Here is a 22,630-nt window from a genome sequence, read left to right as displayed (position 1 = left end):
GAACCGTGCCCAACTTGTGAACCACCAGTCTCAGTCATGTTTACTTGCAAACTTGCATGATCATGTCTCAACAGTAGAGACATGTACTAGCCACTTCTTTGATCTCAAGTACGGCTGTTGTCAGGTTCATTGTTGTTCAGGCCATATTGAGAGTAACAAATATGGCTAGATTCAACATGCAACTTCTAGTAATACACACCTGATACCAACAAATTCAACGGATAAGCTGCCCTAAAGCCGATTAGAATTAGCAATGAGAAGATCCAAAAATAAAAAATAAAAACGTCCAGCCAATACCGCAACCTTTATTTCTTATATTGACAGCACTAACTAAAACCTCCCCCAGAGCCTCAACGCACTAACTCAACCGAGACTAAACCCAATTTATTCCTTCCCCCATATCTCCTCACCCTGCTAAAACGACGTAACACCTCCTCCAAACCGCCACCACCAAACTTCCATGTCCTCCGACCGAGTCCAGGTCTCTCCATCTTCAAAAACCAATCACTCCCATTCTGCGCCCGCGCGCAGCAGACGGCAGTAACAACATCTTCAACGGAGAGACATCAAGTAAACGACTCTACTTATATAACATACGTATACCGTTCAATAATCTCGACACCTTGGTTACATGCACGGCGCATAAGTCCATCTCCCCAACATGTTTTGTCTTCGCAGGTAAACACCACCAACCAGATCTACACTTAACAAAAGACCAACGCTTATATTTTCGCCAACAGTTGGCTTCCGTTACTCTTTATCCCGACAAACGCTTCTCCCGCCTTCATATTCCTCTTCTTCATCTGCACCTACTTCCTCAACCGACCCTGCGTCTACTGCTCGATCCTACTGCTTATCCTCTTCCTGACCTCGTGCAACTGGTCCGACCGATGTTTCTTCGACTTTAGTAGCAACTGGTTCCTACCTCGCCCCGTAACTCCGACCCAGATACCGTCTGACGAGATTGCCGAGGCCACCTTTAACTCGACTGCTTTCGAAATGGTCAACACCACTATCGCGGCAATCGTGAAATCTGCTAGCGAGGATCTCGAAGCGAGGAGGGCCGAGTGGTCCGGGCTGGGGATCGAATGGCTCAGGAATCTCCTGGGCAAGAGGGAGTGGAGGATTGATTGTATGGATATCTATATTCGGCTATAAGGGACGCCCCTTTTGATATCGGGTAAAGGAGTCAATACTGTGGCCCTAATGAGACGTACATTTTATGGACACGCATCATCTTGATCACTTAGACCGGGTCTTGGTAGGCGTTCTTTATACATAATAACAGATACTTCACAAACAAATTACAGTTTTTGGGTGGTATAAGCATAACGATTCTATTCTCAACATTTCGACTAGTCGCTAATAACAGGTCTCTGATTATGTACCCTTCATGTATCATTCAAACTATCAATCATCGTAACAGAACCACATGAATACCCGCCATTTTCATCAAAAAGAATGCGTTCTAGGTATATCCTTCGTAACAACTTACATCAAGGCATGTAAAACGTGGCATCGCTTGCAAATTTCTCAGAGCTCCTCGTCGTCGCTATCCTCCTCTTCCAATGAAGCCGCTGTCTGTTCAGGGGCTTCCTCGTCAAAAAACGAACCCTTTGGGGCGGCAGTCACAAGAGACATCTTTTCCTCGATGTCCCTTAAAGACTCATCAGTAGGCGACACAGTCTCATGAGCTTCCTGCTCTTCCTCGACTTCCTCGACATTGTCAGCTTCTTCAGAAACAATAGTAGTCTCCTCGGAAGAAGGTGCCTCTTCTATGGACTCCTGTTCATCGGAAGCCTCAGAGTCATCGGAAACACCCTCAGCTTCGACTACCATACTCTCCTGGGCTTGTTCCTCGTCAATAACTTCATCGTTGATTTCATCATTGACAACCTCCGCAGCCTGTGCCTCCATAGAAGGCATCTCAGAAGCATAGACAGTCGCCGTCTCGACAGCAGTGACCGTCTCCACGATACGTACAATGCGCTCCGAACAGGAAGGCGCCTCAAGTGGAGGGATAGCATCGCCAACGGCGCCAGGGGCAAAGCTGTCGACAACAGGGACTGCCTCCTCCTCCTTCTCATCGGCACCATCCTTGTCTTCCTCAATAGCAGGGGTGTCCTCAACAATGACGCTCTCCTGAGGAATATCAGATTGGACGCTGCTATCCTCCTCAACGGCAGCAGCTACAGAAGCAGTGACATCCTCGACGGGGTTAACAGTCTCCAACTCCATGGCTTGTGTTACTGTGACAGTAGGGACCTCCGCATTCCTGATAAACTCAAAGGTGTCGGGGCTTTGTCGGGCTCCAGGACCTCCGCGGATAGCGAGGAGTAAAATAAGAATGCTAAGTAAGCCGATCAAGATGTTTTTCTTATCTTGCATCGCGACACGAGCCGACTCAGCCAAGAGCTGTGGGAGAGTAGCGTTCTTCATTGCCTTTTGGCGGTCATCAGGGGAACTATGCTGCTGGGATTGTGACTCAAAAGAACGCTGGGCATCTCCATGGTGTTTTTGGGAACCAGGAGAAGTCTTCCTTTGGTACTCTGCTTCATCGACACGAGAAGCGTCGGGCGAAGGCGCACCAGTTGATGCTTCTTCGGCAAGACTCCTCTCGCGTTCTTCTTGGAGATGCTCATCGATATCCTTCTCGAGGTCATCAAAAGATTTACTCTGTTCATCAGCAACCTCCTTGCTGATGCCGGCGGCATGGCTCTCATCGTGGTTCAGATGTGACTCTCCCTCATTCATACTGAGGTCCTCGATAGGTCCATGGGAGTCTCCTCGTCTTGTAGTCACGCGTCCTCGCTCCCTCGATTCAAACTCCCTGCGCTCCTCTTCCAACCTGACGTATCTCTCTTCCTCTTCAGCTTCTCTCATAGCCAAGTCTCGCTCCTGGTCAGCCTCCAATTGCACAAGCTCATGATGGGATACTGCATCAACAAGAGGCTCAAGTTCGACATCAACTCGCTCCATTTCTTTCCAGCAAGCTTCCCAGGCACCGCCACGGATCAAACCGTTGCTAGCGTATACCTTAACACGGAAAATCTTGCCCTGGCCCAGAGACTCATAGTGAATGTCAGATTTGCAGGTCTTGCACCAATGCGTGGGTTGTGATTGGCGACGACTTTCCCTGCGCCTCTCGGCCTCTTCATCATCTTCATCTTCGTCCTCATCGCTCTCCGAATCTGAATCCTCGATGGTCATCATGTTGGAGGGACCGAGATAATGACCGCATTCGAGGATGCGAGCACGGCGTCTCAGGGGAAGCTCAAGTGCCTCCAGTAACCGTTCTTCGAGAACCTCATAGTCGTTCTGAGGATGAGGCAGAAGGATACCACGCTCAACGGTGGTATCTGCCATTCGGTTCTGAAGTGTTCGCCAAGCATCTTTGATTGTCTTGCATTCTTTGCTCAGCTCCTCTGGGTCTGCGTTCTCAAGAACTTCGCCCCAAGGCCACCGAAGAGGAAGCAATGTGACATGAAGAAGTACAAGTGGCGGTGTAGATCTCTTGAAGCGAGGCGGTGTCCTCTTAGGCGAATATTGCTCTGAGAAGCGAGGAGAACTCATTCTGGACGAGCTTGGGAGAGGTGCCCTTCTACCAGAGCGAGGAGAGCCGCCGACCGTTGAGCCTGGAGGCGATGACATTTGCATGGCCTTGACAGAGGAAGGTGACCGGAAGATGGGTCGAGGATTACCTCGAATAGTGGGGATAAAATCTTCATCTTCCCTGTCGTACTCAGAGAAGCCAGAGATGCCAGAGATACCCGAGACACGGGGGGACCTGGTCATCCGGTGCATGGCATCCTGGGCTTTCCGATGATCACCTTCGGATACGGAACCCACTGAGCTTCGAGGACTTCGGTCGCTAAAAACATCGTCTTCGTGCTCGTGATGGGAGCTGTTCTCGCCAGCCTCGTCTACACCGCTTTTGACTGAGCGAGCCATGTTGGCGTCGGATTGACGAGCACTGATAGTTTTGGTGTGAGAGATATAACTATCGTCGTCTACTTCAGAGTAGTTGTTCAAAGAGTCCCTCTTCTCGTGGTTGTCGATCTGAGAGGCGATATCGCGGGCGACTTCCTGAATAGCTTCAGAGCGAGTGGATAGACGATCAGAGTAACTGGATCCGGAAGAACCAGAAGACACACGTCTCGAGCCAGAGATTTCTGATTCTGTCTCAGAAAAGTGTCGCTCTTCGTTATCCTCGACAGATTCTTCTACCTCAACGGTAGACTTATCGTTGTCTTCCTCGACAAGCTCGTCGTCGTCAAGATCCTCAGCGGCAACGTCTTGGACAGAAATATCCTCGGTGGAAGTATCTGCCGAAGAGGTGTCCTCAATTGGAGCTTCGGTAGTAGTGTCCTCAGCGGCAGTGACGTCTTCGACAGGGGTAGGTTCCTCGTCGTCCTTATCTTCTGTATCGTCCAATGAAGGCTCTGGGGCCGGGGTGTCGATTTCAGCCTCAGAAGCAGGTTCTTCTGCCTCTGCTGGTGGCTGTTGAATTGATTCTTCGGTGTCTTTTTCTAAGTTGACTTGAGGTTCGGCTTCTTGGTCAGATTCAACTTCAGATTCCGAGTCGGATGATTCTTGTTCGGATTCTGAAGCTGGTTCAGCCTTTAATTCAGCCTCTGGTATAGCTGATTCTTCGGTGTCTTGTTCTGTTATGGTAGATTTATCCTCTTCGGTAGCTTCAGCCGTAGAATCGACCTTGGCTTCAGCCGTCGAGTGGTGGTGGTCTTCTTTATCAATGTGGGTGTTGGGGGACTCGGACTCTTGGTTGGTAGTGGTTTCGATCTGCACCTTTGGCTCCTCGGGGGCCTTGTTTTCGTTATCGTCCATAGGATCGCTTAAGCACGATGGATCAACGTGGATCTCAAAGTCGAGGTCGTCGGCCCTGATAGTGTTGCGACGGGGCATCTGACGATGAAGGGGAAAGCGGTCAGTGGTCTGTGTATGTGTGTCGAGGATTGTAGTGACACACACACGGGAGGATTTAGATTTAAGAAAAAAGGAAATGGGTACGGAAGCAAGAAAGAGAAAGAGATCGAGGGATCTTCCTGGAATGGTGCAGATAATTAAGGTATCGATTCCCCAGACGCATGGGTTGTGTGGCAGCGGATGGTTGGTCGAGGACGTTGGGACTGACCCCGGCCATTGTTTACATTTGTTGCTGGGTCGACGACTCTTTCTGACCTGACGATCCCCAAACGTTAGTCTCCGACAAGGACGTATATTCGCAAACGGAACAAGATAGAGAGTGATAATGAACTGTCTGAGACTATTTGAATATATATTTCAGTGTTGTCTAGCTCTTCTATTCAGCAGTTGGTGAATTGATAGTTCTTGGGTACGTTAGGATTCACTATCCTGTAGTGATCTCAACTTCTCATATGTGTAACTATTTGGGTGATGTCATCCAATTGGTCGATCTTGGTCACTTTAAATCCAGCGTTAAAAGATGCCCAGCAACCATCAACCAATGCTATTTCTTATGCAGTTCTATCACACCAGGCCATTCATTCAACCATGATTCTGTTCAAATATCATAACATGTTATTCACTCTGCTATTCCCTTCACCGCTAAGTACTCGTAGGTACTTTAGGGTAGCTCTTCTCCCAGGAAACGGCCCGTTGGGTCAATCGAGGTCTGTTTCACTTACAACAACCGCATTCCTCGACGATGAGAAAAGGTACAAGTGAAACCTTGTGTCTCTATATCCGGTGCATAATGACCAAAGTGGCTTACAAACTTGGTTTTTCGGTATTTCCTTTAACAAGGTAAGATTGCGACGCATATACACTGCAAATGCTGTGTGATAACCACAATAATATATCTTCTCCAAGTCCTTAGAGCGTCAGAAGAATTAGCTGGTAGAAGCATAAGAGATGGAATTAGTAGACTATTTTATGCTATTCAGGCCAGACTTCTTAAGCCATTTATTTTTATACCCAAAGCTTAGAAGATAATGAGTTGGCCTAATAAACACATATCTCTTCAACCTCGAAAACAATACAATAGGTAACTAGAAAACTGACCATCTCCCATTAACAACCCCGTAGCGAGCTCGAATTACCCAGGGATTCCGTCCGGTATCGTTTCTTGCATGCGTGAAATAGTCAGCATGGTCCCACCAGTCATCCAAAGGTGTATCAGCATCCCCCAAATCTCTCCGTGTGTTTATAACCAGGTCTCCTGATTTTTCTATACACACTGAAAACTCAGTAAGACACCAAGGACACATTCCATCGAACCAAATTCCATGCATATAGTATGCATTTTGTAGGCATTCATAGAAAGGATCGCTGCACTCGGGATGCCACCCCATCAGCTGCTTCGGTTCATGGTTAGAATGTGTCTGATCTTCCATGGGCCGCTCCCACATAGCCCGTCTCTGGCGTACTAGAAAATGTTCATATTGCTCTGGGTCTGTGACTTGATGCATACATGCCCCGAAGCATCCAAGGTTACCCAGTTCCACTGGCTTATTGTCACAGTTGTTTGTGAAACTCCGCTGGCTAAAGGTTAGATACCTACCAGAGACGATCTTGGGATACCACAAGAAGCAGCATAACTCCGTGGCTTCATACAGAGGACCAGGCGTGTAGTCAGGTTTGAACACAGTCGTGTACGGTTTCAACAGGAGCTTGAGATACCTTGCTTGCTGGCAGGTATTCATTTCGAGCTGGCTGTATTTGGTGGCAAGCTGAACGTGCTTGTGCTCGACCATCAAGGCACCGTGCTGAAACGAGAATACCACCTCTGAAAACCAAGGTGGACCTCCAAAGACTGGACGACATATCGGTCGATTGGGCATATCGCTTTCCCGTACATCCCTGATATACGGCCTTGTTTCAGCCTGCCAGCAGTCAGGTAGGTCTCGACAAATCAGAGCAAGACACTCAAGTCGTGTGTAGCGACAAGGGGACTTTGGTGGGCGTTTGAGCGAGTTGTACATGGCTGAGCATGTTAATCGGATACATACTCGGCCGCTGTAAGGAAGGTGTTCGTTGATCAACCCCAACATCTCGATAGGGAGGCTGAGAAGAAAACAGTCCGGCTTCTGTTTCTCATGTGGAGGGTGGGTTGATGGTGACGACCGAAACTTGAACAGAATCCGGCAAACAAGACTCTGTAGCTGACCCATCTTGATACAGGACGAACCCTATAGGCCGAGTCTTATTGGATATAAAACCGGTTCTTTGAAGAGGACTGTTCTTACCAAGAAACAGACACAAGTAGTTACCATGCAATATATTTATACCCATCTTGTCTAACTTTTCTCATGTTGGAGAAGAATTCCATCAAGCTTTTAACATGTCAGTATATTTTAGTCAAGAGTTAGAATTAAGAAGACAGGGTGTTAAGTTGAACAATAATACGCTCTAAAGTACCTATGTCAATAAGCAGAGTGAAGTATAATTCCTGGTGGATAACAGAAACGTTGACCTCTAAGCTTCAGAGTATAAGAATAAATAGCCTAAGAAGCCTCATCTAAATGGTATAGGCTATCCTACTAATTTCGACTCTTGTGCTTTAAGCGGCTAATTCTTCCGGTACCCTAAGAACTTCTTTAGTGATATCGAGGTATAGTCAGAAATTGACAGTAAAGAAGGTTTAGCGGTAACCACGTCTTACTTCTACAACCCTACTACAAGCTCGATTTTAACCTCAATAAACAGAACAAAAGGACCAGGAACTTGAACTTAAAAATTCGCTACCTCTTGCTACCAACGCTAGTAGCGCAATGTTTAACTTAACAACATGCTATATGTACAAAATAACTCTTTCCTTTGCGTAGTATTCATGTTCAAAGTTTTTCTTCTTATTGCCCCTTTTTGTTTATGTTGTCTGCAAATCTAGTCTATTCTGCATTAAACATGTAGATGCTAGAAACATTGCGCTTATACGGTGTCCTTGGCTTTATCAACACAGGACTAAGTCTAGGGTTGTCAATACGTTAGTGGTGATACGTCGAAATGAAAAAGAGAGACGTTTAGTGGGTTATTCTTGGCACAAGTTCTGGATTAAGTTTCTCCTACGAATGTAGTTGCAGTCAACAAGTGTGCAAAGGTTAATAATGGCCTTCACATACGCAGGAAAGGGGGCACCACCCACAGTATTCCACGTGTGAGATGTCTTATTTCTATAGAAAAAGAAGAGTTCGATAGTTACCCAGGGGAACAAGCTAAAGATTCACTGTAGACTCATGTTAGCGAGCGATGAAGGATGATAGTATGTTTTAAAGTTTAGTAACAGGATCTAGTCACAGGTAGAGACGCATACAAAGAAGGAGCCGCATTTAATCAGCTGCAAGTAATATAAATCCTGGACGCCACCCCCATTATTGCAACCAACACGCATGGTAGCCCGCAATAACATTCCCGGTGTGTATGCTCAACCAGCCCTCCGGTTCGTATCGGTCGAGCAAAATAGCCTCATCTATAGCTGACTCAGAAATGACTCCGAGTTTGACCACTACTGCCCATAAATCTGACCCTCCTTGGTTCGTACTATGAAGCTTCGCACCTCTGACACTCAGAGCAATTATAAAAAGGTATAATAGTCAATATTTCCTATGCTCGTATATTCCCTTAGATAAAACCCAAACTCTTGTAGATACCCAATGCGAAATATCCCATCCGTGAGAGAACGCCTTGCCACGCCATGTGTATCTCAAATCCATCCGCGCCAAACAAAAAAAAAAGATATTAAGAGAAAGACCGCACCAAATAAGATATTATGGTTCTTCAGTCACAGGACCAGGGTGTTCCTTCGGTGGATTTTGCTGCTGGGTATGCGAGCCCCTCGTTCCCGGCCGGTGTGTATCAGTCTGGCCCACGAGATGTTCACTCGGCCCATAGAATCCATGCATCTCTTCAGTAACGCTGGTGAGATTGCTTTGACCGAGTGAATCACTCCGTATGCGTGGGCCGCTAGGATTCCGCTGAGCAACTGGGGGTCGACTCTGGGTATTTGGAATACTACCGGATGATCGCCGTCTCTCGTCTCGTGGGAACACCACCGACGATGGGGAGCTCGGTAGCTCTGGTATATAAGGTGTTGACTCAAGCTCTGCTGTGGGCTGAGAACCCGCCATCACTCCAGGGGTACCATCAGACCCCTCAGAAGCATTGCTGTGATTCCTCACATGAGTATATGTTCCGTGCGAGTCTGTACTCGACCTGTTCCTTGTCGAATGTGTGAACCTAGAAATCTGGCTGACTCGTTGCTGGTCACCTGCCGCCACAGCTGTGAAATAGTCGTCACGATTGCCCATCGCGTCGAAGCTGGGATGCCTACTCGTATTGGCACTTGTCGATATTGCGTGGTATCCGTTTGCCCCAGGTGTAGGTTCATTTGAACTATAGTCTGTGCTTGCGGGACCGAATGGCGATGTTGCTGCTGAATCAGGTCCTGGGTTTCTCGGCCGTGGGGGTATTAACGATGGATGGATCAAGGGATTGGCGCTCAGTTCGTCGACCTCCGAGTCCGCCGTCTTAAACTCTCTTGCAGGCCTCGACTGAGTATTGGATCCGCGGGACCTGTCCGATACCTTTGAGGTGCTGACTGCAGCCACAACCTTATTCAGATGGCGAATAATGATAAAGGCTGTTACCAGGACAATAATCAGAAAGGCCACAGAACCAGCAATGATACCTGCTAGTGCGCCGGTTGATAGGCCTCCCTTATCGTCATTATCCTTATCAGAAGACGATATCGGGCTCTCTTTAGGTATCGTTGAAGGGAAGTACTTCAGAACTGCTTGGTCGTTATTGTCACCGGCGTCGACTGTTGGAAGAGCTGTAGGAACCGTTGGTGTTTTCACTTCGATGGCCGTCGTCCTGTAAGTTGTTCGCTCTCCTTGTATTGTCGTTATGATCATCATAGTGCTTGTGACGGTTACAGGGTCAGAAGGGTAACACTGATTCACGCCGCAAGCCAAGCCGTTGGGACAACATCCGTAGCTTAACGACGATGGGCAGAGATATTGGCTACTCGGGCATCCGTATGTATACGGTGATCCAGATGGCGGAACACAACCATCCGCAGTTTCACACAAATATCCATCCGGACAGCAGCCACCTATCATATGTAAGCCTAGCTCTACAAATGCCGGACATGCAAATACGAACCTCCGTAGACCGGATCGCAAACATGCCAACCAATCTTTGTTCCACATGTTGAGGGACCCTTTGTTGTCGCTTGACAGCTTTCTTTGGCGCAATCGTAATTCTCGGGACAGCAACCTCCATTCAGACTTGCTGGGCACAATTTCATACTCGTGGCACATTGTTCGTCGGCTCGTCGACCAAGCCCTGCGGCTTGCGTAATTTGCGATTCCTTCTCAATCCTATGAACTCCATCGTATCTTTTGAAATCGGCTGCCTCGATCCCCAAAGCCCAAAATGCGCTCAGAAGCGAGGCAGCACATAATCTACACCCCCAGTTCCTCATCTTGTGCGATCATGGAACCGAGGGGAGACGCGACAGTGAACCGAGATAATGTCGCAAAGTCGCGAGGGGCGCCGATCATAAACCAAATCCGAAACGGGTAAATTGAACGTTTGGGTGTGGCAGTTGTCGCAAATGTATGGTTATTTGTTGATCGATAGTTGCTGGTGTAAACCCGCCACAGGTCAGTTTGAGCTAGGATCGTCGTCGAGTCGAAGTCGATTTTGCGTCCAACAAAGGTATCGTGAATATGAAAAGAGCAAAAAAAGGAGGACAAAGTCAGAGAAAACACAGATTCCTAATGTCAGCAACGGAGGCCTTAGAGGCTTGTCCTAAGCTAGGGTCAGAGGATGCTACGCCGCGAGTGAGCAGTAATTGCTGCAATCGTGCCAGACGAGACAACGGCGTCTGTAGGGCTGAGCAAAATGCCCACTGAAACCAGCTGTACCGGTCGTTCTGGTTGGGCAGAAAGGCTCAGTGCGCTGCGTTGGTGAGAATTAAACAATTATAGCTCCTCTTGAGGATATTATCATGGGTCCAGCGTGGAGACGGAGCCCAGAAATGAAACGGTGAGAAGACGAACAACACAGACATGTTGAGCAATCGTCTAAGGATAAGCATAAATGGGCACGACACGCGGCTCGTTTTCTCATGCAGGAATCAGCTTGAGGTGAAACCAAATCGGCGATGCCATAGGTCAAAAGCCTCAAAAATATCGATCGGTGACAGAGCTGCCAGAGTATGACATCTTCCTCTGTTGCCCTACCTCGACTCGAAGCTCATGCAGCGACGCATCTGACTGGATTTGCCGGGGACAATGGCCCAAGGGACCAGAGCAAAGCCCCCAAGCTGTCCTATTTCTGGATCCCCAAGACGATTGATTGTTGTGTCCCTCATTGTACCATTGGTCGATGACCGACTTCCCAGCCTTTCAGTGGCCGAATATAAACGGAGAATGCATTGCTCGGAACAAAATAGTGTGTCCATGTGCATTAGGTTGCTCCCGTGGCAGCCATTCAAAGGACGTGTCCGTCTGACAAACAGACAAGGCCACGAATTGAAAGCTTTGCTGAACGAGACAACCCTGTCAATAATCGACAGGAGAGACACATGGTGTTACCAAAGTACTGGGGTTTTGGGGGCCGAGAACATCGTGGACGGAGAGCCGGACAGACTTTAGCAACCTTTGCAACGAAGAACAAAGCTTTTGGGCTGTGCTTGTTAATAAAATTGATGAGAACTTCAGCTATGTGGGTCCTAACCGAACCGGCGAACAAGCCGAATAGGCGAATACTAAACTCAACATTTATACACAATATCACAAAGGCATCGTAGACCTTGGACGTATCAAGAGATGGAAAGGTCTGGCAGTCTCTGACCAACCCACCTGTCTGGAGCCTTTTCCTATCACAACAAATCTGACCGTTCCTTCGACGGTCAGGCTGTGGTTAGCTTCGGTTCCCGTATAGACTGATCATAGTTCGAGATTACAATCCTCTGTCTTGACGATCATATGGGGCTGAATTCGGAACTTTATCGTTTGGCCTGGTTGGTTTACCACGAGGTTGTTCACTTGACATCGTAGCGGTGCTACTTCCGAATATAGATTGACCCCTCGCTGGAGCAGACGACAGACGGATTGAAATTCGACTGTGGGTACATTTTTGAGCTAATGTCAATCTGAAAGATTTCCGAGGTGTTGCGAACCTCGGCTCCCAGGGTAAACGGCATTCAGGGAAGTTCGTCGACAGACCCGTCAATACTTTGTGTACTGAGACCCTTCTTGCTTAGACGTCTGGCCAAGAACTAGAAAAAAGCCGTCATATTGGTTGGGTCATGACGAACAAAGATGAGGCCTAATACAGTTGCAACGTCGAGGGCAATAACCAGGAGTATTATCAACGATCAGCCCAGATCGCGCAAGTGTTGACATCGCTCCACTTGTCAATAATGCTTGTTCAAAGCCAAATTCCCCTAGCTCCGGTGTTAATCCACACATCATGAAGTTGACCTCCCAAATACTGCATGGATGTTCGACAGCTGTGGCTCCGTGCAGCTGTAGCTTCAAGGGGAGCTGTAACCTGCCTGTGGCCTGCCAAGAACCGTTAGGTCTCTCAAGGGTTCTGCAACGTTAGCCGCATGCCGGTGGTTCAACAGGTGCCACAAACTAGACCAAAGCTTTTGCGGTCTCGTGGTCGAAGACTTGTGCTTCACAACCGCTCGCTATAGTTGGAGTAGTTGAAGTCTCCATCCTTCGGTTTCACCTAATATTAAAATAGACCATCGGCGGCAGGATACGAACATGTAGTGTCGGATCGGTACGCCCAAACCCGTTGTAAAATTGGACTTGTCCCCAGTTTTGGAGCATGTCGATCAATAGGCGTTGTTAAGGGTCCCTGAACTCTATTTGACCCATCGAATTGCTGTAAGCCTAGTGTGTAACAGAAAATTAGCCTCTGAGCTTTAGGATACAAAAATAAATGACATGAGAGTATGGTCTATATAGCATAAACTGACCTACTAATTTCGTCTCTTATGCTTCCTTAGGCGAATGGTCGGAGTCAACCCAGCATTTCCTATTCCGCAATCGAACCACGCGTGGGTGCGGGGATGCTGATCCCTTGTCCTGATCTCCATGAACAATTCCATTATCAAAAAGGACGAAGATCTCTGACCGATACAAGCATGCCATTGAATGGTTGAAGCGGGAAGGGGTTGCGGCGTCCGGCAAAGCACGCGAGCGGCGGGCAATGGCTCAATAAATTAGCCAGGTATTCTGTTTGCCGCACCTGTCAGAGTGAGTTGCCCATCACCATCCAAACCTAGTGGCAGTCATTGAAAGCCTAATTGTGCTGGATTGCAGTCTCATTACCCCGGATTTTCCAGCTTACCGGGGAAAAGAATGCCAGGGCCAGGAGTTTGCCGCCTTTTGAATCCTGTTTGAGGCTGCAGGGACACGAGGAGTTTGAGGTTTAATCCTCGAATGTAGATGGTGAGGGTGTCATTGATGCCTTTCTCGTCTACTACGTCGATTCTAGAACTCTGCAAGGTGAATTTTGGGTGGCGTCGATTGACAGGAGGGTCCTTGAGATCCATGTGAAGGAAACTCAGTCGGTCACCTGCTAACTTGGGGGAGCGGGGCGACTTGTCTGAGTCACACTGTATAGACACTGTCTGATGGAGGTTCAGATGGCCTATGAGCACAGTAGGAATTCTTCGGCTCCTATTCCCCCGGGCTTCTCATCCACTGTAAATTAGGTACTGCTTCGGAGAGTTTGAACTGCCAAAGACACCGCTGGAGCGTAGGTAAGGATTAAAAAGAATCAGTAAGCACAAGAGTTGTTCATGACAAACACGAATTGCCCAACTTATTTCGACTCTCATGTTCCCCATAGTCAAATTTTGCTATGGATTCCGAGGGCCCCTGTACTCATCCCATGGGCCCATCTGCCATCCCTAATCCCTCTCTCTGAGCCTGATCCAAGTCAATTGTAGCGCCCGTAACCCCGCAAGCTAACAAAAGGTAACGTCCAGAGTTGGGAAAGTGTCTCGGCAAGGGCCAGGGATCCATGGAAAAGTCGTGGATGCTCAAAGATCACGATGGTGTGTAGTGACAGAATTAGACTGACAAGGCATGGAGTAAGGTAAGGTCCTTCTGCTGCTGGCAGTGATAGACCGAACCATGACGCCCCGGGGACGCACGAGGCATCAATTTTTGATCCCTTGCCAGCTCTTTTCTCTCTCGTCTCCCCCCTCTTGACCTCCATCTTGACCTTGACTCTTGTTCAACCATTATCGTGATTTTCCAACTTGAATCAAATATCGCTATTGATCCTTTCACCTCCGCAATCAATTCTTCCCCAAGATCCTCGGCTTCTTGTGGACATTATTTCCCCTCTTCCTCCCCCACACCGACGCAGATCATCTATTCAATATCGATCCTGTTTCACTTGTTCGACAACTGCTTTCTACGATACATCAAATATTATATCAGAAGTTTCTTGTATTGAGATTCTGACACAGCTGCAACAATCGTGCCACCTTGTTACCATCCTCAAGGCGCATGCAGCATCAGCATTATTCCCGGTAGATGGAAACCGCATGATTAACGTTGTGATCCCTTGATCATCTATATTCGCCACCATATATAGCTGTCGCGATGTTGCTGTATACTAGACTTGCACCCCCGAAGGTCCCCAAGAAGCGTTCGCGCGCAGGTACGTCAAAACCATTCCATTCTGGAAGCATTCTGTTACACTTATCCTGTTGTATTACGGATGGCTTGCTGACCTGGATATCGTTTCGCTGTCGCACAGGATGTAGCTATTGGTAAGTCTATGAAACAACCCATCCCTGTCTCAGCACATTGACTAACACCATTCCAGCAAGGAAAAGGTACACAGCTCACTCAAAGCGTGAAACTGGCATCATACTGACTCGTTTCCCGTAGAAAAAGAAGTGTGACGAAATCCGACCTGCATGCGCTCGATGCTTGGAACGTGGCCAGGAGTGCATGTATGAGCCTGTCCGACCTCGCCAGAGGCGCAAGCGTGACTCGACTGTTCCTTGCTCGCCATTCGATACCAATTCTTCCTCCGGCTCAGACAGGGCGGCTCAGGCTTTAGATGCCCAAATCTCATCAGAATGGAACGACGATGCGAACGACAAATCAGCCGACGAAGACTCCGACGAAGCTCTCCCCAGCACAGGGGCACCAACACTTAACACATCTCTCGTCAACCGGACTACAAACAAACCTAGAGTCAACTCCTTCGACTGGAGCCCTACAGACCTCCCGTTGATTTCTCCTCTTGATTCGGTGGAGTTTCAGCTGCCGCCATTCGATGAACCAAAGTTCGTTGTGCAACATCTTGAGAACCAGGAGGAGGAGGATGTTGAAGAGATCATCCGCCGGGAGTCGATCAGCATCAACATTCCCACAACGACTTATGCTGGGACGTATGCGCCTGCATATGCGACTCCTTCGCCTTCTCTTGCTATGATTGCGCCCGTCCCAACACCATCTCCTCGACTCGAGTTCTGCTCCCCGATGTTTTCAGAGTTCTCTGAGCGCACCAACCGACGCGCCCTTGTGGATCATTTCTGCAACGTTCTATCTCATCTTATCGTATTCCGTGAAGAGAGTGGAAACCCATTCCAGCAACTCGTTCTTCCCCTGTGCCACGAGAGTCAGCCTGTTTCCAACGCTGTTTATGCTCTCGCAAGTGCTCATCTCGAATACCGTGGAGTTGAGAACGCCGAGAAGAGTGTTTACTTCCATAACAAAGCAATCCAAGGTCTTGCACGGTTAATTCAGAAGGGAGCAGGCGCAAATCGTAATGAACTACTGGCTGCCATTATGCTTCTGGTGTATTACGAAGTGGTGAGTGGATGAACACAACTTTCCCCATTACTATTTATCTGACATTTTATTAGTTAGTTCAAAAAGGTCGGTCTAACATTGTCGATGGTCATCTCAAGGGTGCAATGACTATCATGAGCAACAACGGGACTGCCACCGACCCGACGGGCGTCTTTTTGGAGCGTGTAAGTTTTTTCTTGGAATCTATACGAGCAATCACTGACTATTTATAGGCATTCCGCTTCTATGATGTGATCGCAGCGCTGTCTTTTGGTACTGCTCCTCTTTCTAGTGCTCCAGGCACCAACTACCTGGCACCATTTCCTCCCCTCGACTCTGGTGGTGCGACATCTCCGCTCAATAGTGTTGATACTCTGCTTGGCATGGCAACTTCTCTATGGCCCATAATTCACCGGCTCTCTAACCTTTTAGCCTTGAAAGACCAGCTTGACGTTGCAGTTGCGAACGAAGAGGTTTCCAAGGTGGCAGTCCTCAGAACGGAATTTGAAACCTCGGCAACAGCCATCGAAGCCGCTCTGGAGGATTGGCACCCTGTGCTCCCTGAAAACTCGATCCTGAACCAGAATCCCGAGGAACTGAGCCCTGAACAATCGACTGAAAGGAGCCGACTCCAAAGTATTCTGAGTAACGCCTTGTCCTACCGCCATTCTGCATTCGTCTATCTTTACCGCACCATTTATAGCTACCCACGCCGACACCCACTTGTACAACGTCACGCGCACATCAGTCTTACTCATTGTGTTGGAACTGTCAGCAATACAGGTCCTATGAGCGCCCTTCTCTGGCCATTATTTGTTGCGGCTTGCGAGGCCACTACACTTTCTGACCGTGACTTGGCACGCCAGACATTCATCGCCATCAATCGCCGGCAAGGCATGACAAATATCGACCGTGCATGGACTATTGTTCAAGAAGTTTGGAGACGGGCCGACAAGACTGACATGATGCAACAACAAGAGGAGGCAATGACGATGGGTGTCAGAAGTGGAGGTGATCTCTGGCGAAGAGTCAGTGCAGATATGGGTGTGACTATCGTTTTCGGGTAACGAGAAGAAGAAGACGCATGACTGAAATGACGGTGGTGGATTGGCGATACCCTTTCAGCAACTATACACTGGAAACATTTAAGGAGTTGAAAAGCGATGGGAAGCGAAGTAATTACATTGTTTAGGAGGGCTGAGAACACTACCTGGCGTTGATCTTGGGGTTGGTAATTTGCAAACTGGTTTTAGGTCGGTTTATCTGAGGGCGTGGTTACTGTTTCAACTGTATGTATATATGAAGCGTTGGGTTCTTGTCTTTATGAATTTCATGGTTCTACGTAATTTTTAAAGCTTAAAATTGACTCCACCCCCCTGTGATACTCATAATGCTGTTGTGTTTATGAATGCATATTGAATGCACCCAGCGGATAGCAGAACCTATTGACGTCCTAGATAAGTGTTAGGGATAAAAAATAAATAGACTAAAGTATAGTTTAAGTATCATACATTAACTTACTAATTTTGTATCTTATATTTTCAACGGTTAACGTTTTTGATATACTAAGTGTTTACTTATGAATAGGTACCCAGATATACGTGTATCTTGAGACAGCTTGTCTATTGGCGCAGTGTTTGTTTAGTGGATCTCAATACGACTCGCCACTGATATTTGACAGATCAAAGGCTCCATTTCCTAGAATGGTGATGAGGCAGGCGGTGCATAATGATCTGCATAGACATGGGATGTCAACATTGAGCCACTGGTTGATGAAGCTGAGGTGAGCTTTCTTATACGACGAAGAGCAATTGAAATGGATGTATGGAAGGTCAATTAGTAAGTCATCACTATAAATCGCTCCCCCGCATTCTAATATCAATGCCCGGTGCTCCGGTTTACTTGGCTTTCAATATCCATTCGGTTTGGAGTTACCTAGTTACAGGGCGGCTGTCTGGATCATGGGACTGACAACTGTCTAGCGCCGTGGGGTACGCTTCAGCCTCTAAAGATGAAACAATCAGATACATAATGCTTCTAGAAACAGTGACGTATTTGTCACCATGTGTAGGTTCACATCAAATCTATGGTGCGCGATAAAGTCAGATTGGCCCAAAAACATCACCTAGAAGTGCCTATGTGACAGCCTGCATGCATTTCGGTGTTTTATGTGCGAGATGCATCATGCCAAACAGAAAAGCATCATGTACCTAGACAAGGATATTGCAATTCGGTCGGTCACTTGACCTACGACAATCCCGACTACTAGACTAATAAGGGGGCTGAACAAGGCGGCAGGCGGGCCGTAACGTCGGCTTTTGCTTTGTTTAGTCTAATAAGGTTGGGCTCGGAGGGTTCAACAGCCAAGGAAAAGGGGAAAGAAAGAATAGAAAAAGGTAAACAGGATCAGTTGATGGTGGAGGAGGATTGGATGAGATGAATCGGTAGAAAAAGGCGAGTGAGAGAGAAAAGAGGAGAGAGATCAAGGCCAAATCTTGCCACTTGATGGATCATAAATGTGACGATGTTTCGTTCTTCTTTTGTTGTGCCCGGTTTTATTGACTGTTGGTTGATTTGCATTGGTTTCTTGACTTTAATATAACACGTAACGTCTTTTCTCTCTATTCCTACAACAACACAAGTCCAAAGTTACCTATCAATGTGTGCCCCTTAGAGACTGGATATATATCTCGAGGGTATGTTGTCATAGCTTCTACTTAATTATTGTCCCTTATTATTAGCTTTGGTCATTTGAGCTCTCGAGTTCTTCTTCCTCTCCACATAAGCAGCATCTTACCCCACTTGTCTAAACACCACCATCTCCATCCCCAGACGTGACTCCCTGCTCGTCGTCCACTTTCTTCTTGGCTTAACAGAAGGAAGTCAACTTCAACCCACAACCTTTTTACAGTACCATTCCCCCAAATTCTGAACCTATTCTCTTTTAGTAATCTCTAATAACTCCTCACTTCCTTTCGTCATCTCTCTCACCATATCAAACATTGCGACTCTCACCAATTGTCTCTCCCTCCCTGTTCTCCTGAGAGCCCAATCCGAAACCCCTGCCTACCTCTCAGCCCAAGGAACTGTCACTGTCACTTCTCATCGCCTGTTGGTTTCATGTTCCTGATTCTCTTCACACGACCAATCCTGAATATGCCACTGGGCCGTTGATGCACTCCAGTCTACCCTTAGCGCTTTCGTCAACTCAGTAGTCGCATCATCGCTTCAACCCTTTTTTTCCTCCTCTAAACCCTTTTCTTCGAGCTTACGAACCAGACAAGATCGCAATCTCTCTTGTCGCATAGCATCCCTTGCATCCTATTCCCCGAGGTTGCATTAACTACCTCGCCACCTGCTGCATACAGCATTCGCCCAACACAAACAAGCCACAGTCTGCAGCAGGCCCAGAAAGACGCCGAACCCCGCTGGTCAGCTTGTCGCTCGTTCGTCATCGTCTTTCGCATGTTTATATCTCTGTTGTCCAACCTTACGCCAAGCTCGTAGACGTTCAACCTCACCATCCGCTTCTGCGCCCACTTCCGCAACTCTGAAGGAAGCATCACCATGTTTTAGCCATGAGCACCCAGACCAACACATCGGACTCGGTTCCGCCGCCGCCGCCGCGTCCGATTCGCTTCGTACACAATCAAGGACAACCGCCTTCTAAGCGGCGCCGAATAAATGCTGCGTAAGTGTTTTCCCGGTCTACTAGATTTGCCCCTGGCTGTGGCACAGCACTAGTCGCACGACTCCAGGTCCTCAATCTGCTTGAAAGTAGCCAACACAACCCTCGTGTTGCATGCGGATCTCGAATCACCACCCCCAAGCCAATAGTGAGGTGCTAACTCCTTTGCGGTTCAGGTGTTTAACCTGTCGGAAGCGCAAGACGAGGTGCGCCGGCGAACGACCCGTTTGCTCTACCTGCACCAAGAACGGCCACCGATGTCTGGGATACCCTGAGGAAATAAAAAGAGAAGACGTCGAGAAACTACCATTAGACAGGCCTGGTCACGATCGCGACGAACACGAACATCATAACTACCACGATGAAGATATCAAAGTCGAGAAGGTCCCTGTGCACGCCCAGCACACACCCGACGCACCCACTCCCCATGGAGCTTTGGAGACTACAATGTCGCTCGCAAACATGATCGATTCAAAACACGACACGACAGAAACACCAGGTGCGCCCTCGCACAACAGTCACAATCACTCGTCCGCCCCCGCGCAGAATACCCCCTCTCCTACAGCTGTGCGCAAATCCGAGCGACATCGCGTTCCCTACTTCCGATACTTTGGCCCGACTGCTATTGTTCCTGGATTCAAGCAAATGGTGGTCTCTGTGCGCGATCGCCGGCGCTCAACGGCTGGTTCGATGGCTGGGACGTCGCCCATATCAATACATAGCGGACCACAGGGAAGCAGCTCAGTTGTTAGCGAGGCGCTCACCGAGGAGTTACCCACCTACGACCCGAACGATCCGGCTCCGGTTCACCCCCTGATCATCAGTCTCATCAACACTTTCTTTACGCAAATGGGTTCCAGTTACCCGTTCCTTCGACAAACCAAGTTCTTGCGTATGGTCAAGGAAAAGCGGGTTGAACCTATACTCGTCGACTCGATATGCGCTCTATCAGCAAGATTCTCTGATTCGCCGGCCCTCACAAACGGAAATGACAAGATGCCGAGAATGGAACGGGGGTTAGTGTTTGCGCAAAGAGCTCGACAAGCCACTGTTGATACCTTCCCATGCCCAACTGTCGGTGCTGTACAAGCTTGTCTTTTGATGGCATACGAAGGTTTCGGGGCAGGTCAAGACAGCGCACTTTGGATGTACCTTGGCCTGGCTATTCGTATGGCAGTTGACTTGGGCCTGCAAAAAGAGGTTGGTGTCCAGTATCATGGGGAAAAAGACGCATTGTACTCCCAGAACTGGGGACGCCAGCCTGTTGACGAAGGAGACTCGGAAGCAAAGACAGGCGAGTCAAGTCATTTGAACCCGCAAGAGCAAAAGGAACTCGTCCAAGAGCGAATGGATACATTCTGGGCCGTCTTTGTCCTTGATCGTGTCATCTCCTCAGGGACAGGTCGTCCTGTCACATTCCGAGATGACGATTTGGAACTCTCAATCCCGGAACCCTTTATTGACCCTGCTACGAACTGGCCGGCGCCATATCCTATTTTCCTGCAGATTATCCATCTTTATGGGCGTGTCTGCGACGTTTTGAACAAAGTCCGCAATGCGAAAGATCTCACCAAGGACACATGGGACAAGCTCGGCGAGATGGAACATGAGCTGACAAGACTCTACAAGAACTGGGACTGGCGTTTGCAGTTCAATGTCAGTAACTTCAAGGCATATCTGGGAGCAGGCCAAGGCACCACATTTATCCTCTTGCACTTTTGGTTCCATGCTCTCTTCATCATCCTTCACCAGCCGACTCTCCTCACGCCATTTGCCGAGCTACGCACCGAGCTTCAGCTCCTTCCAGACAGTCGTGAGCTCAGTATGAGCAGCGCAAAAACAATCTGCGACATTTTGTCATTTGCAGATCTGATCGACCCAAAGAGTTTCATCGGAAACCCTTTTACTTGTCAACCTATTTACATCGCCGCTTGCGCCTTTGTGATGGAGTCGAGTGCCAACGCGTCCAGCTCACCTTCAAGAGACAGCTCTCCTCCTGGTGCTCAGCACACTGTTCCAGCGGGCAACAAATCTCGTGACGCAAAATCATCGAGGCATTCCCTGCTGGCCTCGGCAGCTAATCAGAATTATCAAAAATGCTTCAATTCACTACAACAGATTGAAATGTACTGGGGCGGTGCTACATATATCATTACTGCCCTAGATCAAAGAGCTAAAGGAATCTGGGATTGTGAAACCTACACAGCGGAAGAGTACGAAAGTACAAAGGCGCCTCGTCGAGGCAGCAACGGGGCATTGAATAACCCATTCCCTAAATTTGAGAATAAGGCATCACCAAGGTTATCAGGGCCTCCTATAGCGTGGACCCTGGCAGGAACAGCCAATTCACCAAACTCGAGTCTGACACTCATGTATCAAAATCGAGATTCGCCAGCTCAGACTGGACAGCATACGTCGCAGCCAGCACGAGCACCGAGCACGCCTCCGGGCAACATGATCTTTGACCCTATTCGGCAAAGCCTACCGGATTCGACAAACCTGCTTGCTCCTGGTTACCCCCAGCCTAACATCTCGGCTGTGAGACAATCGTCACGCCCTACTGTTCCCCGTCGGACTTCAAATCTCTCGGCGACGAGTACCCAAACGCGACCCCATGTTCAGTTTGACGGTGTACCTGAGGATAGCGAAAGTCATGACTTCTACGCTGGGCCCAGGTTTACACCCACAAGCCAGCCCACTACTGGATTTGATGCATATAGCGTTTCGCCTCCAACAGCGATGGCAGAGAACGGAGTGACTCCAGCCACTACACTCTCAGGAGCCAATCACATGTACTTCGGTCACGGTCAGAATAACTTCCCATACACCATGCCGTGGGTGAATTCAATGGGGAGCATGGACGGCATCACTTTTGATAGCCAGGATATTGACATTGCTGCGTTGGGGCTACAGCAATCAGATATGATGGGTCCCTGGTTAGACTATTTCCCGTCGGATGTGCTGGGTCTATTAGAGCAGCAACATCCCCACATGGGTCAGGGTGGTCATTGATTTCAATGTCTGGTTCATCATTGACTCGAGCATCATGTCTATTCTCATTGTCTATAGACCATATCATGATATACTTGCAAGGCGTCCATATAGTACATGCATGGGTTTG

The 22,630-nt window shown here is 48.3% G+C and overlaps 6 protein-coding genes across 6 annotated transcripts; 3 read left to right on the top strand and 3 right to left on the bottom strand.

The window, feature by feature from the left end:
• The first annotated feature begins 254 nt into the window (after nt 1-254).
• On the top strand, nt 255-1,340 carry EDB82DRAFT_488198 (bladder cancer-related protein BC10-domain-containing protein). Its single transcript, XM_025730010.2, has 2 exons — nt 255-678; nt 741-1,340. Exons 1-2 carry the CDS (start codon nt 662-664, stop codon nt 1,156-1,158), a joined length of 435 nt encoding a protein of 144 aa, XP_025589178.1. The 5' UTR covers nt 255-661; the 3' UTR covers nt 1,159-1,340.
• Nucleotides 1,341-5,003, bottom strand: EDB82DRAFT_488197 (uncharacterized protein). Its single transcript, XM_025730011.2, has one exon. The coding sequence runs from the start codon at nt 4,921-4,923 to the stop codon at nt 1,534-1,536; it is 3,390 nt and encodes a 1,129-aa protein (XP_025589179.1). The 5' UTR covers nt 4,924-5,003; the 3' UTR covers nt 1,341-1,533.
• A 474-nt stretch (nt 5,004-5,477) lies between these two features.
• EDB82DRAFT_571820 (uncharacterized protein) lies at nt 5,478-7,151 on the bottom strand (the record flags this gene model as incomplete). Its single annotated transcript, XM_065609921.1, has 6 exons — nt 5,478-5,538; nt 5,667-5,774; nt 6,043-6,406; nt 6,452-6,484; nt 6,542-6,863; nt 6,990-7,151. The coding sequence occupies 6 exons, from the start codon at nt 7,149-7,151 to the stop codon at nt 5,523-5,525; spliced, it is 1,005 nt and encodes a 334-aa protein (XP_065465678.1). The 3' UTR covers nt 5,478-5,522.
• Nucleotides 7,152-8,565: 1,414 nt separating this feature from the next.
• On the bottom strand, nt 8,566-10,585 carry EDB82DRAFT_62044 (uncharacterized protein). The gene is made up of 2 exons (XM_025730013.2): nt 10,141-10,585; nt 8,566-10,090 (listed from the first exon to the last, which is right to left on the bottom strand). The coding sequence occupies exons 1-2, from the start codon at nt 10,460-10,462 to the stop codon at nt 8,745-8,747; spliced, it is 1,668 nt and encodes a 555-aa protein (XP_025589181.1). The 5' UTR covers nt 10,463-10,585; the 3' UTR covers nt 8,566-8,744.
• Nucleotides 10,586-14,157: 3,572 nt separating this feature from the next.
• Nucleotides 14,158-17,193, top strand: EDB82DRAFT_488176 (fungal-specific transcription factor domain-containing protein). Its single transcript, XM_025730015.2, has 6 exons — nt 14,158-14,676; nt 14,776-14,788; nt 14,845-14,854; nt 14,910-15,842; nt 15,896-16,006; nt 16,055-17,193. The coding sequence occupies exons 1-6, from the start codon at nt 14,619-14,621 to the stop codon at nt 16,886-16,888; spliced, it is 1,959 nt and encodes a 652-aa protein (XP_025589183.1). The 5' UTR covers nt 14,158-14,618; the 3' UTR covers nt 16,889-17,193.
• A 2,206-nt stretch (nt 17,194-19,399) lies between these two features.
• EDB82DRAFT_425469 (fungal-specific transcription factor domain-containing protein) lies at nt 19,400-22,521 on the top strand (the record flags this gene model as incomplete). Its single annotated transcript, XM_025730016.1, has 2 exons — nt 19,400-19,512; nt 19,686-22,521. 2 exons carry the CDS (start codon nt 19,400-19,402, stop codon nt 22,519-22,521), a joined length of 2,949 nt encoding a protein of 982 aa, XP_025589184.1.
• Between the last annotated feature and the right edge of the window lie 109 nt (nt 22,522-22,630).

The sequence above is a fragment of the Fusarium venenatum genome (assembly GCF_020744135.1).
Source record: "Fusarium venenatum strain MPI-CAGE-CH-0201 chromosome Unknown EDB82scaffold_1, whole genome shotgun sequence".
Taxonomy (NCBI): domain Eukaryota; kingdom Fungi; phylum Ascomycota; class Sordariomycetes; order Hypocreales; family Nectriaceae; genus Fusarium; species Fusarium venenatum.
Note: the sequence above shows the minus strand (reverse complement) of the source record. Positions and strands in the feature narration are given on the sequence as shown.

Bases quoted from the DNA above. Each gene is read 5' to 3' on its own strand.
- EDB82DRAFT_488197 (XM_025730011.2), bottom strand. From the start codon at position 4,923: ATGCCCCGTCGCAACACTATCAGGGCCGACGACCTCGACTTTGAGATC.
- EDB82DRAFT_62044 (XM_025730013.2), bottom strand. From the start codon at position 10,462: ATGAGGAACTGGGGGTGTAGATTATGTGCTGCCTCGCTTCTGAGCGCA. The intron at 10,091-10,140 runs GTTCGTATTTGC...TACATATGATAG, and splicing joins TTGCGATCCGGTCTACGGAG to GTGGCTGCTGTCCGGATGGA.
- EDB82DRAFT_488176 (XM_025730015.2), top strand. From the start codon at position 14,619: ATGTTGCTGTATACTAGACTTGCACCCCCGAAGGTCCCCAAGAAGCGT. The intron at 15,843-15,895 runs GTGAGTGGATGA...ACATTTTATTAG, and splicing joins TTCTGGTGTATTACGAAGTG to TTAGTTCAAAAAGGTCGGTC. The intron at 16,007-16,054 runs GTAAGTTTTTTC...GACTATTTATAG, and splicing joins CGGGCGTCTTTTTGGAGCGT to GCATTCCGCTTCTATGATGT.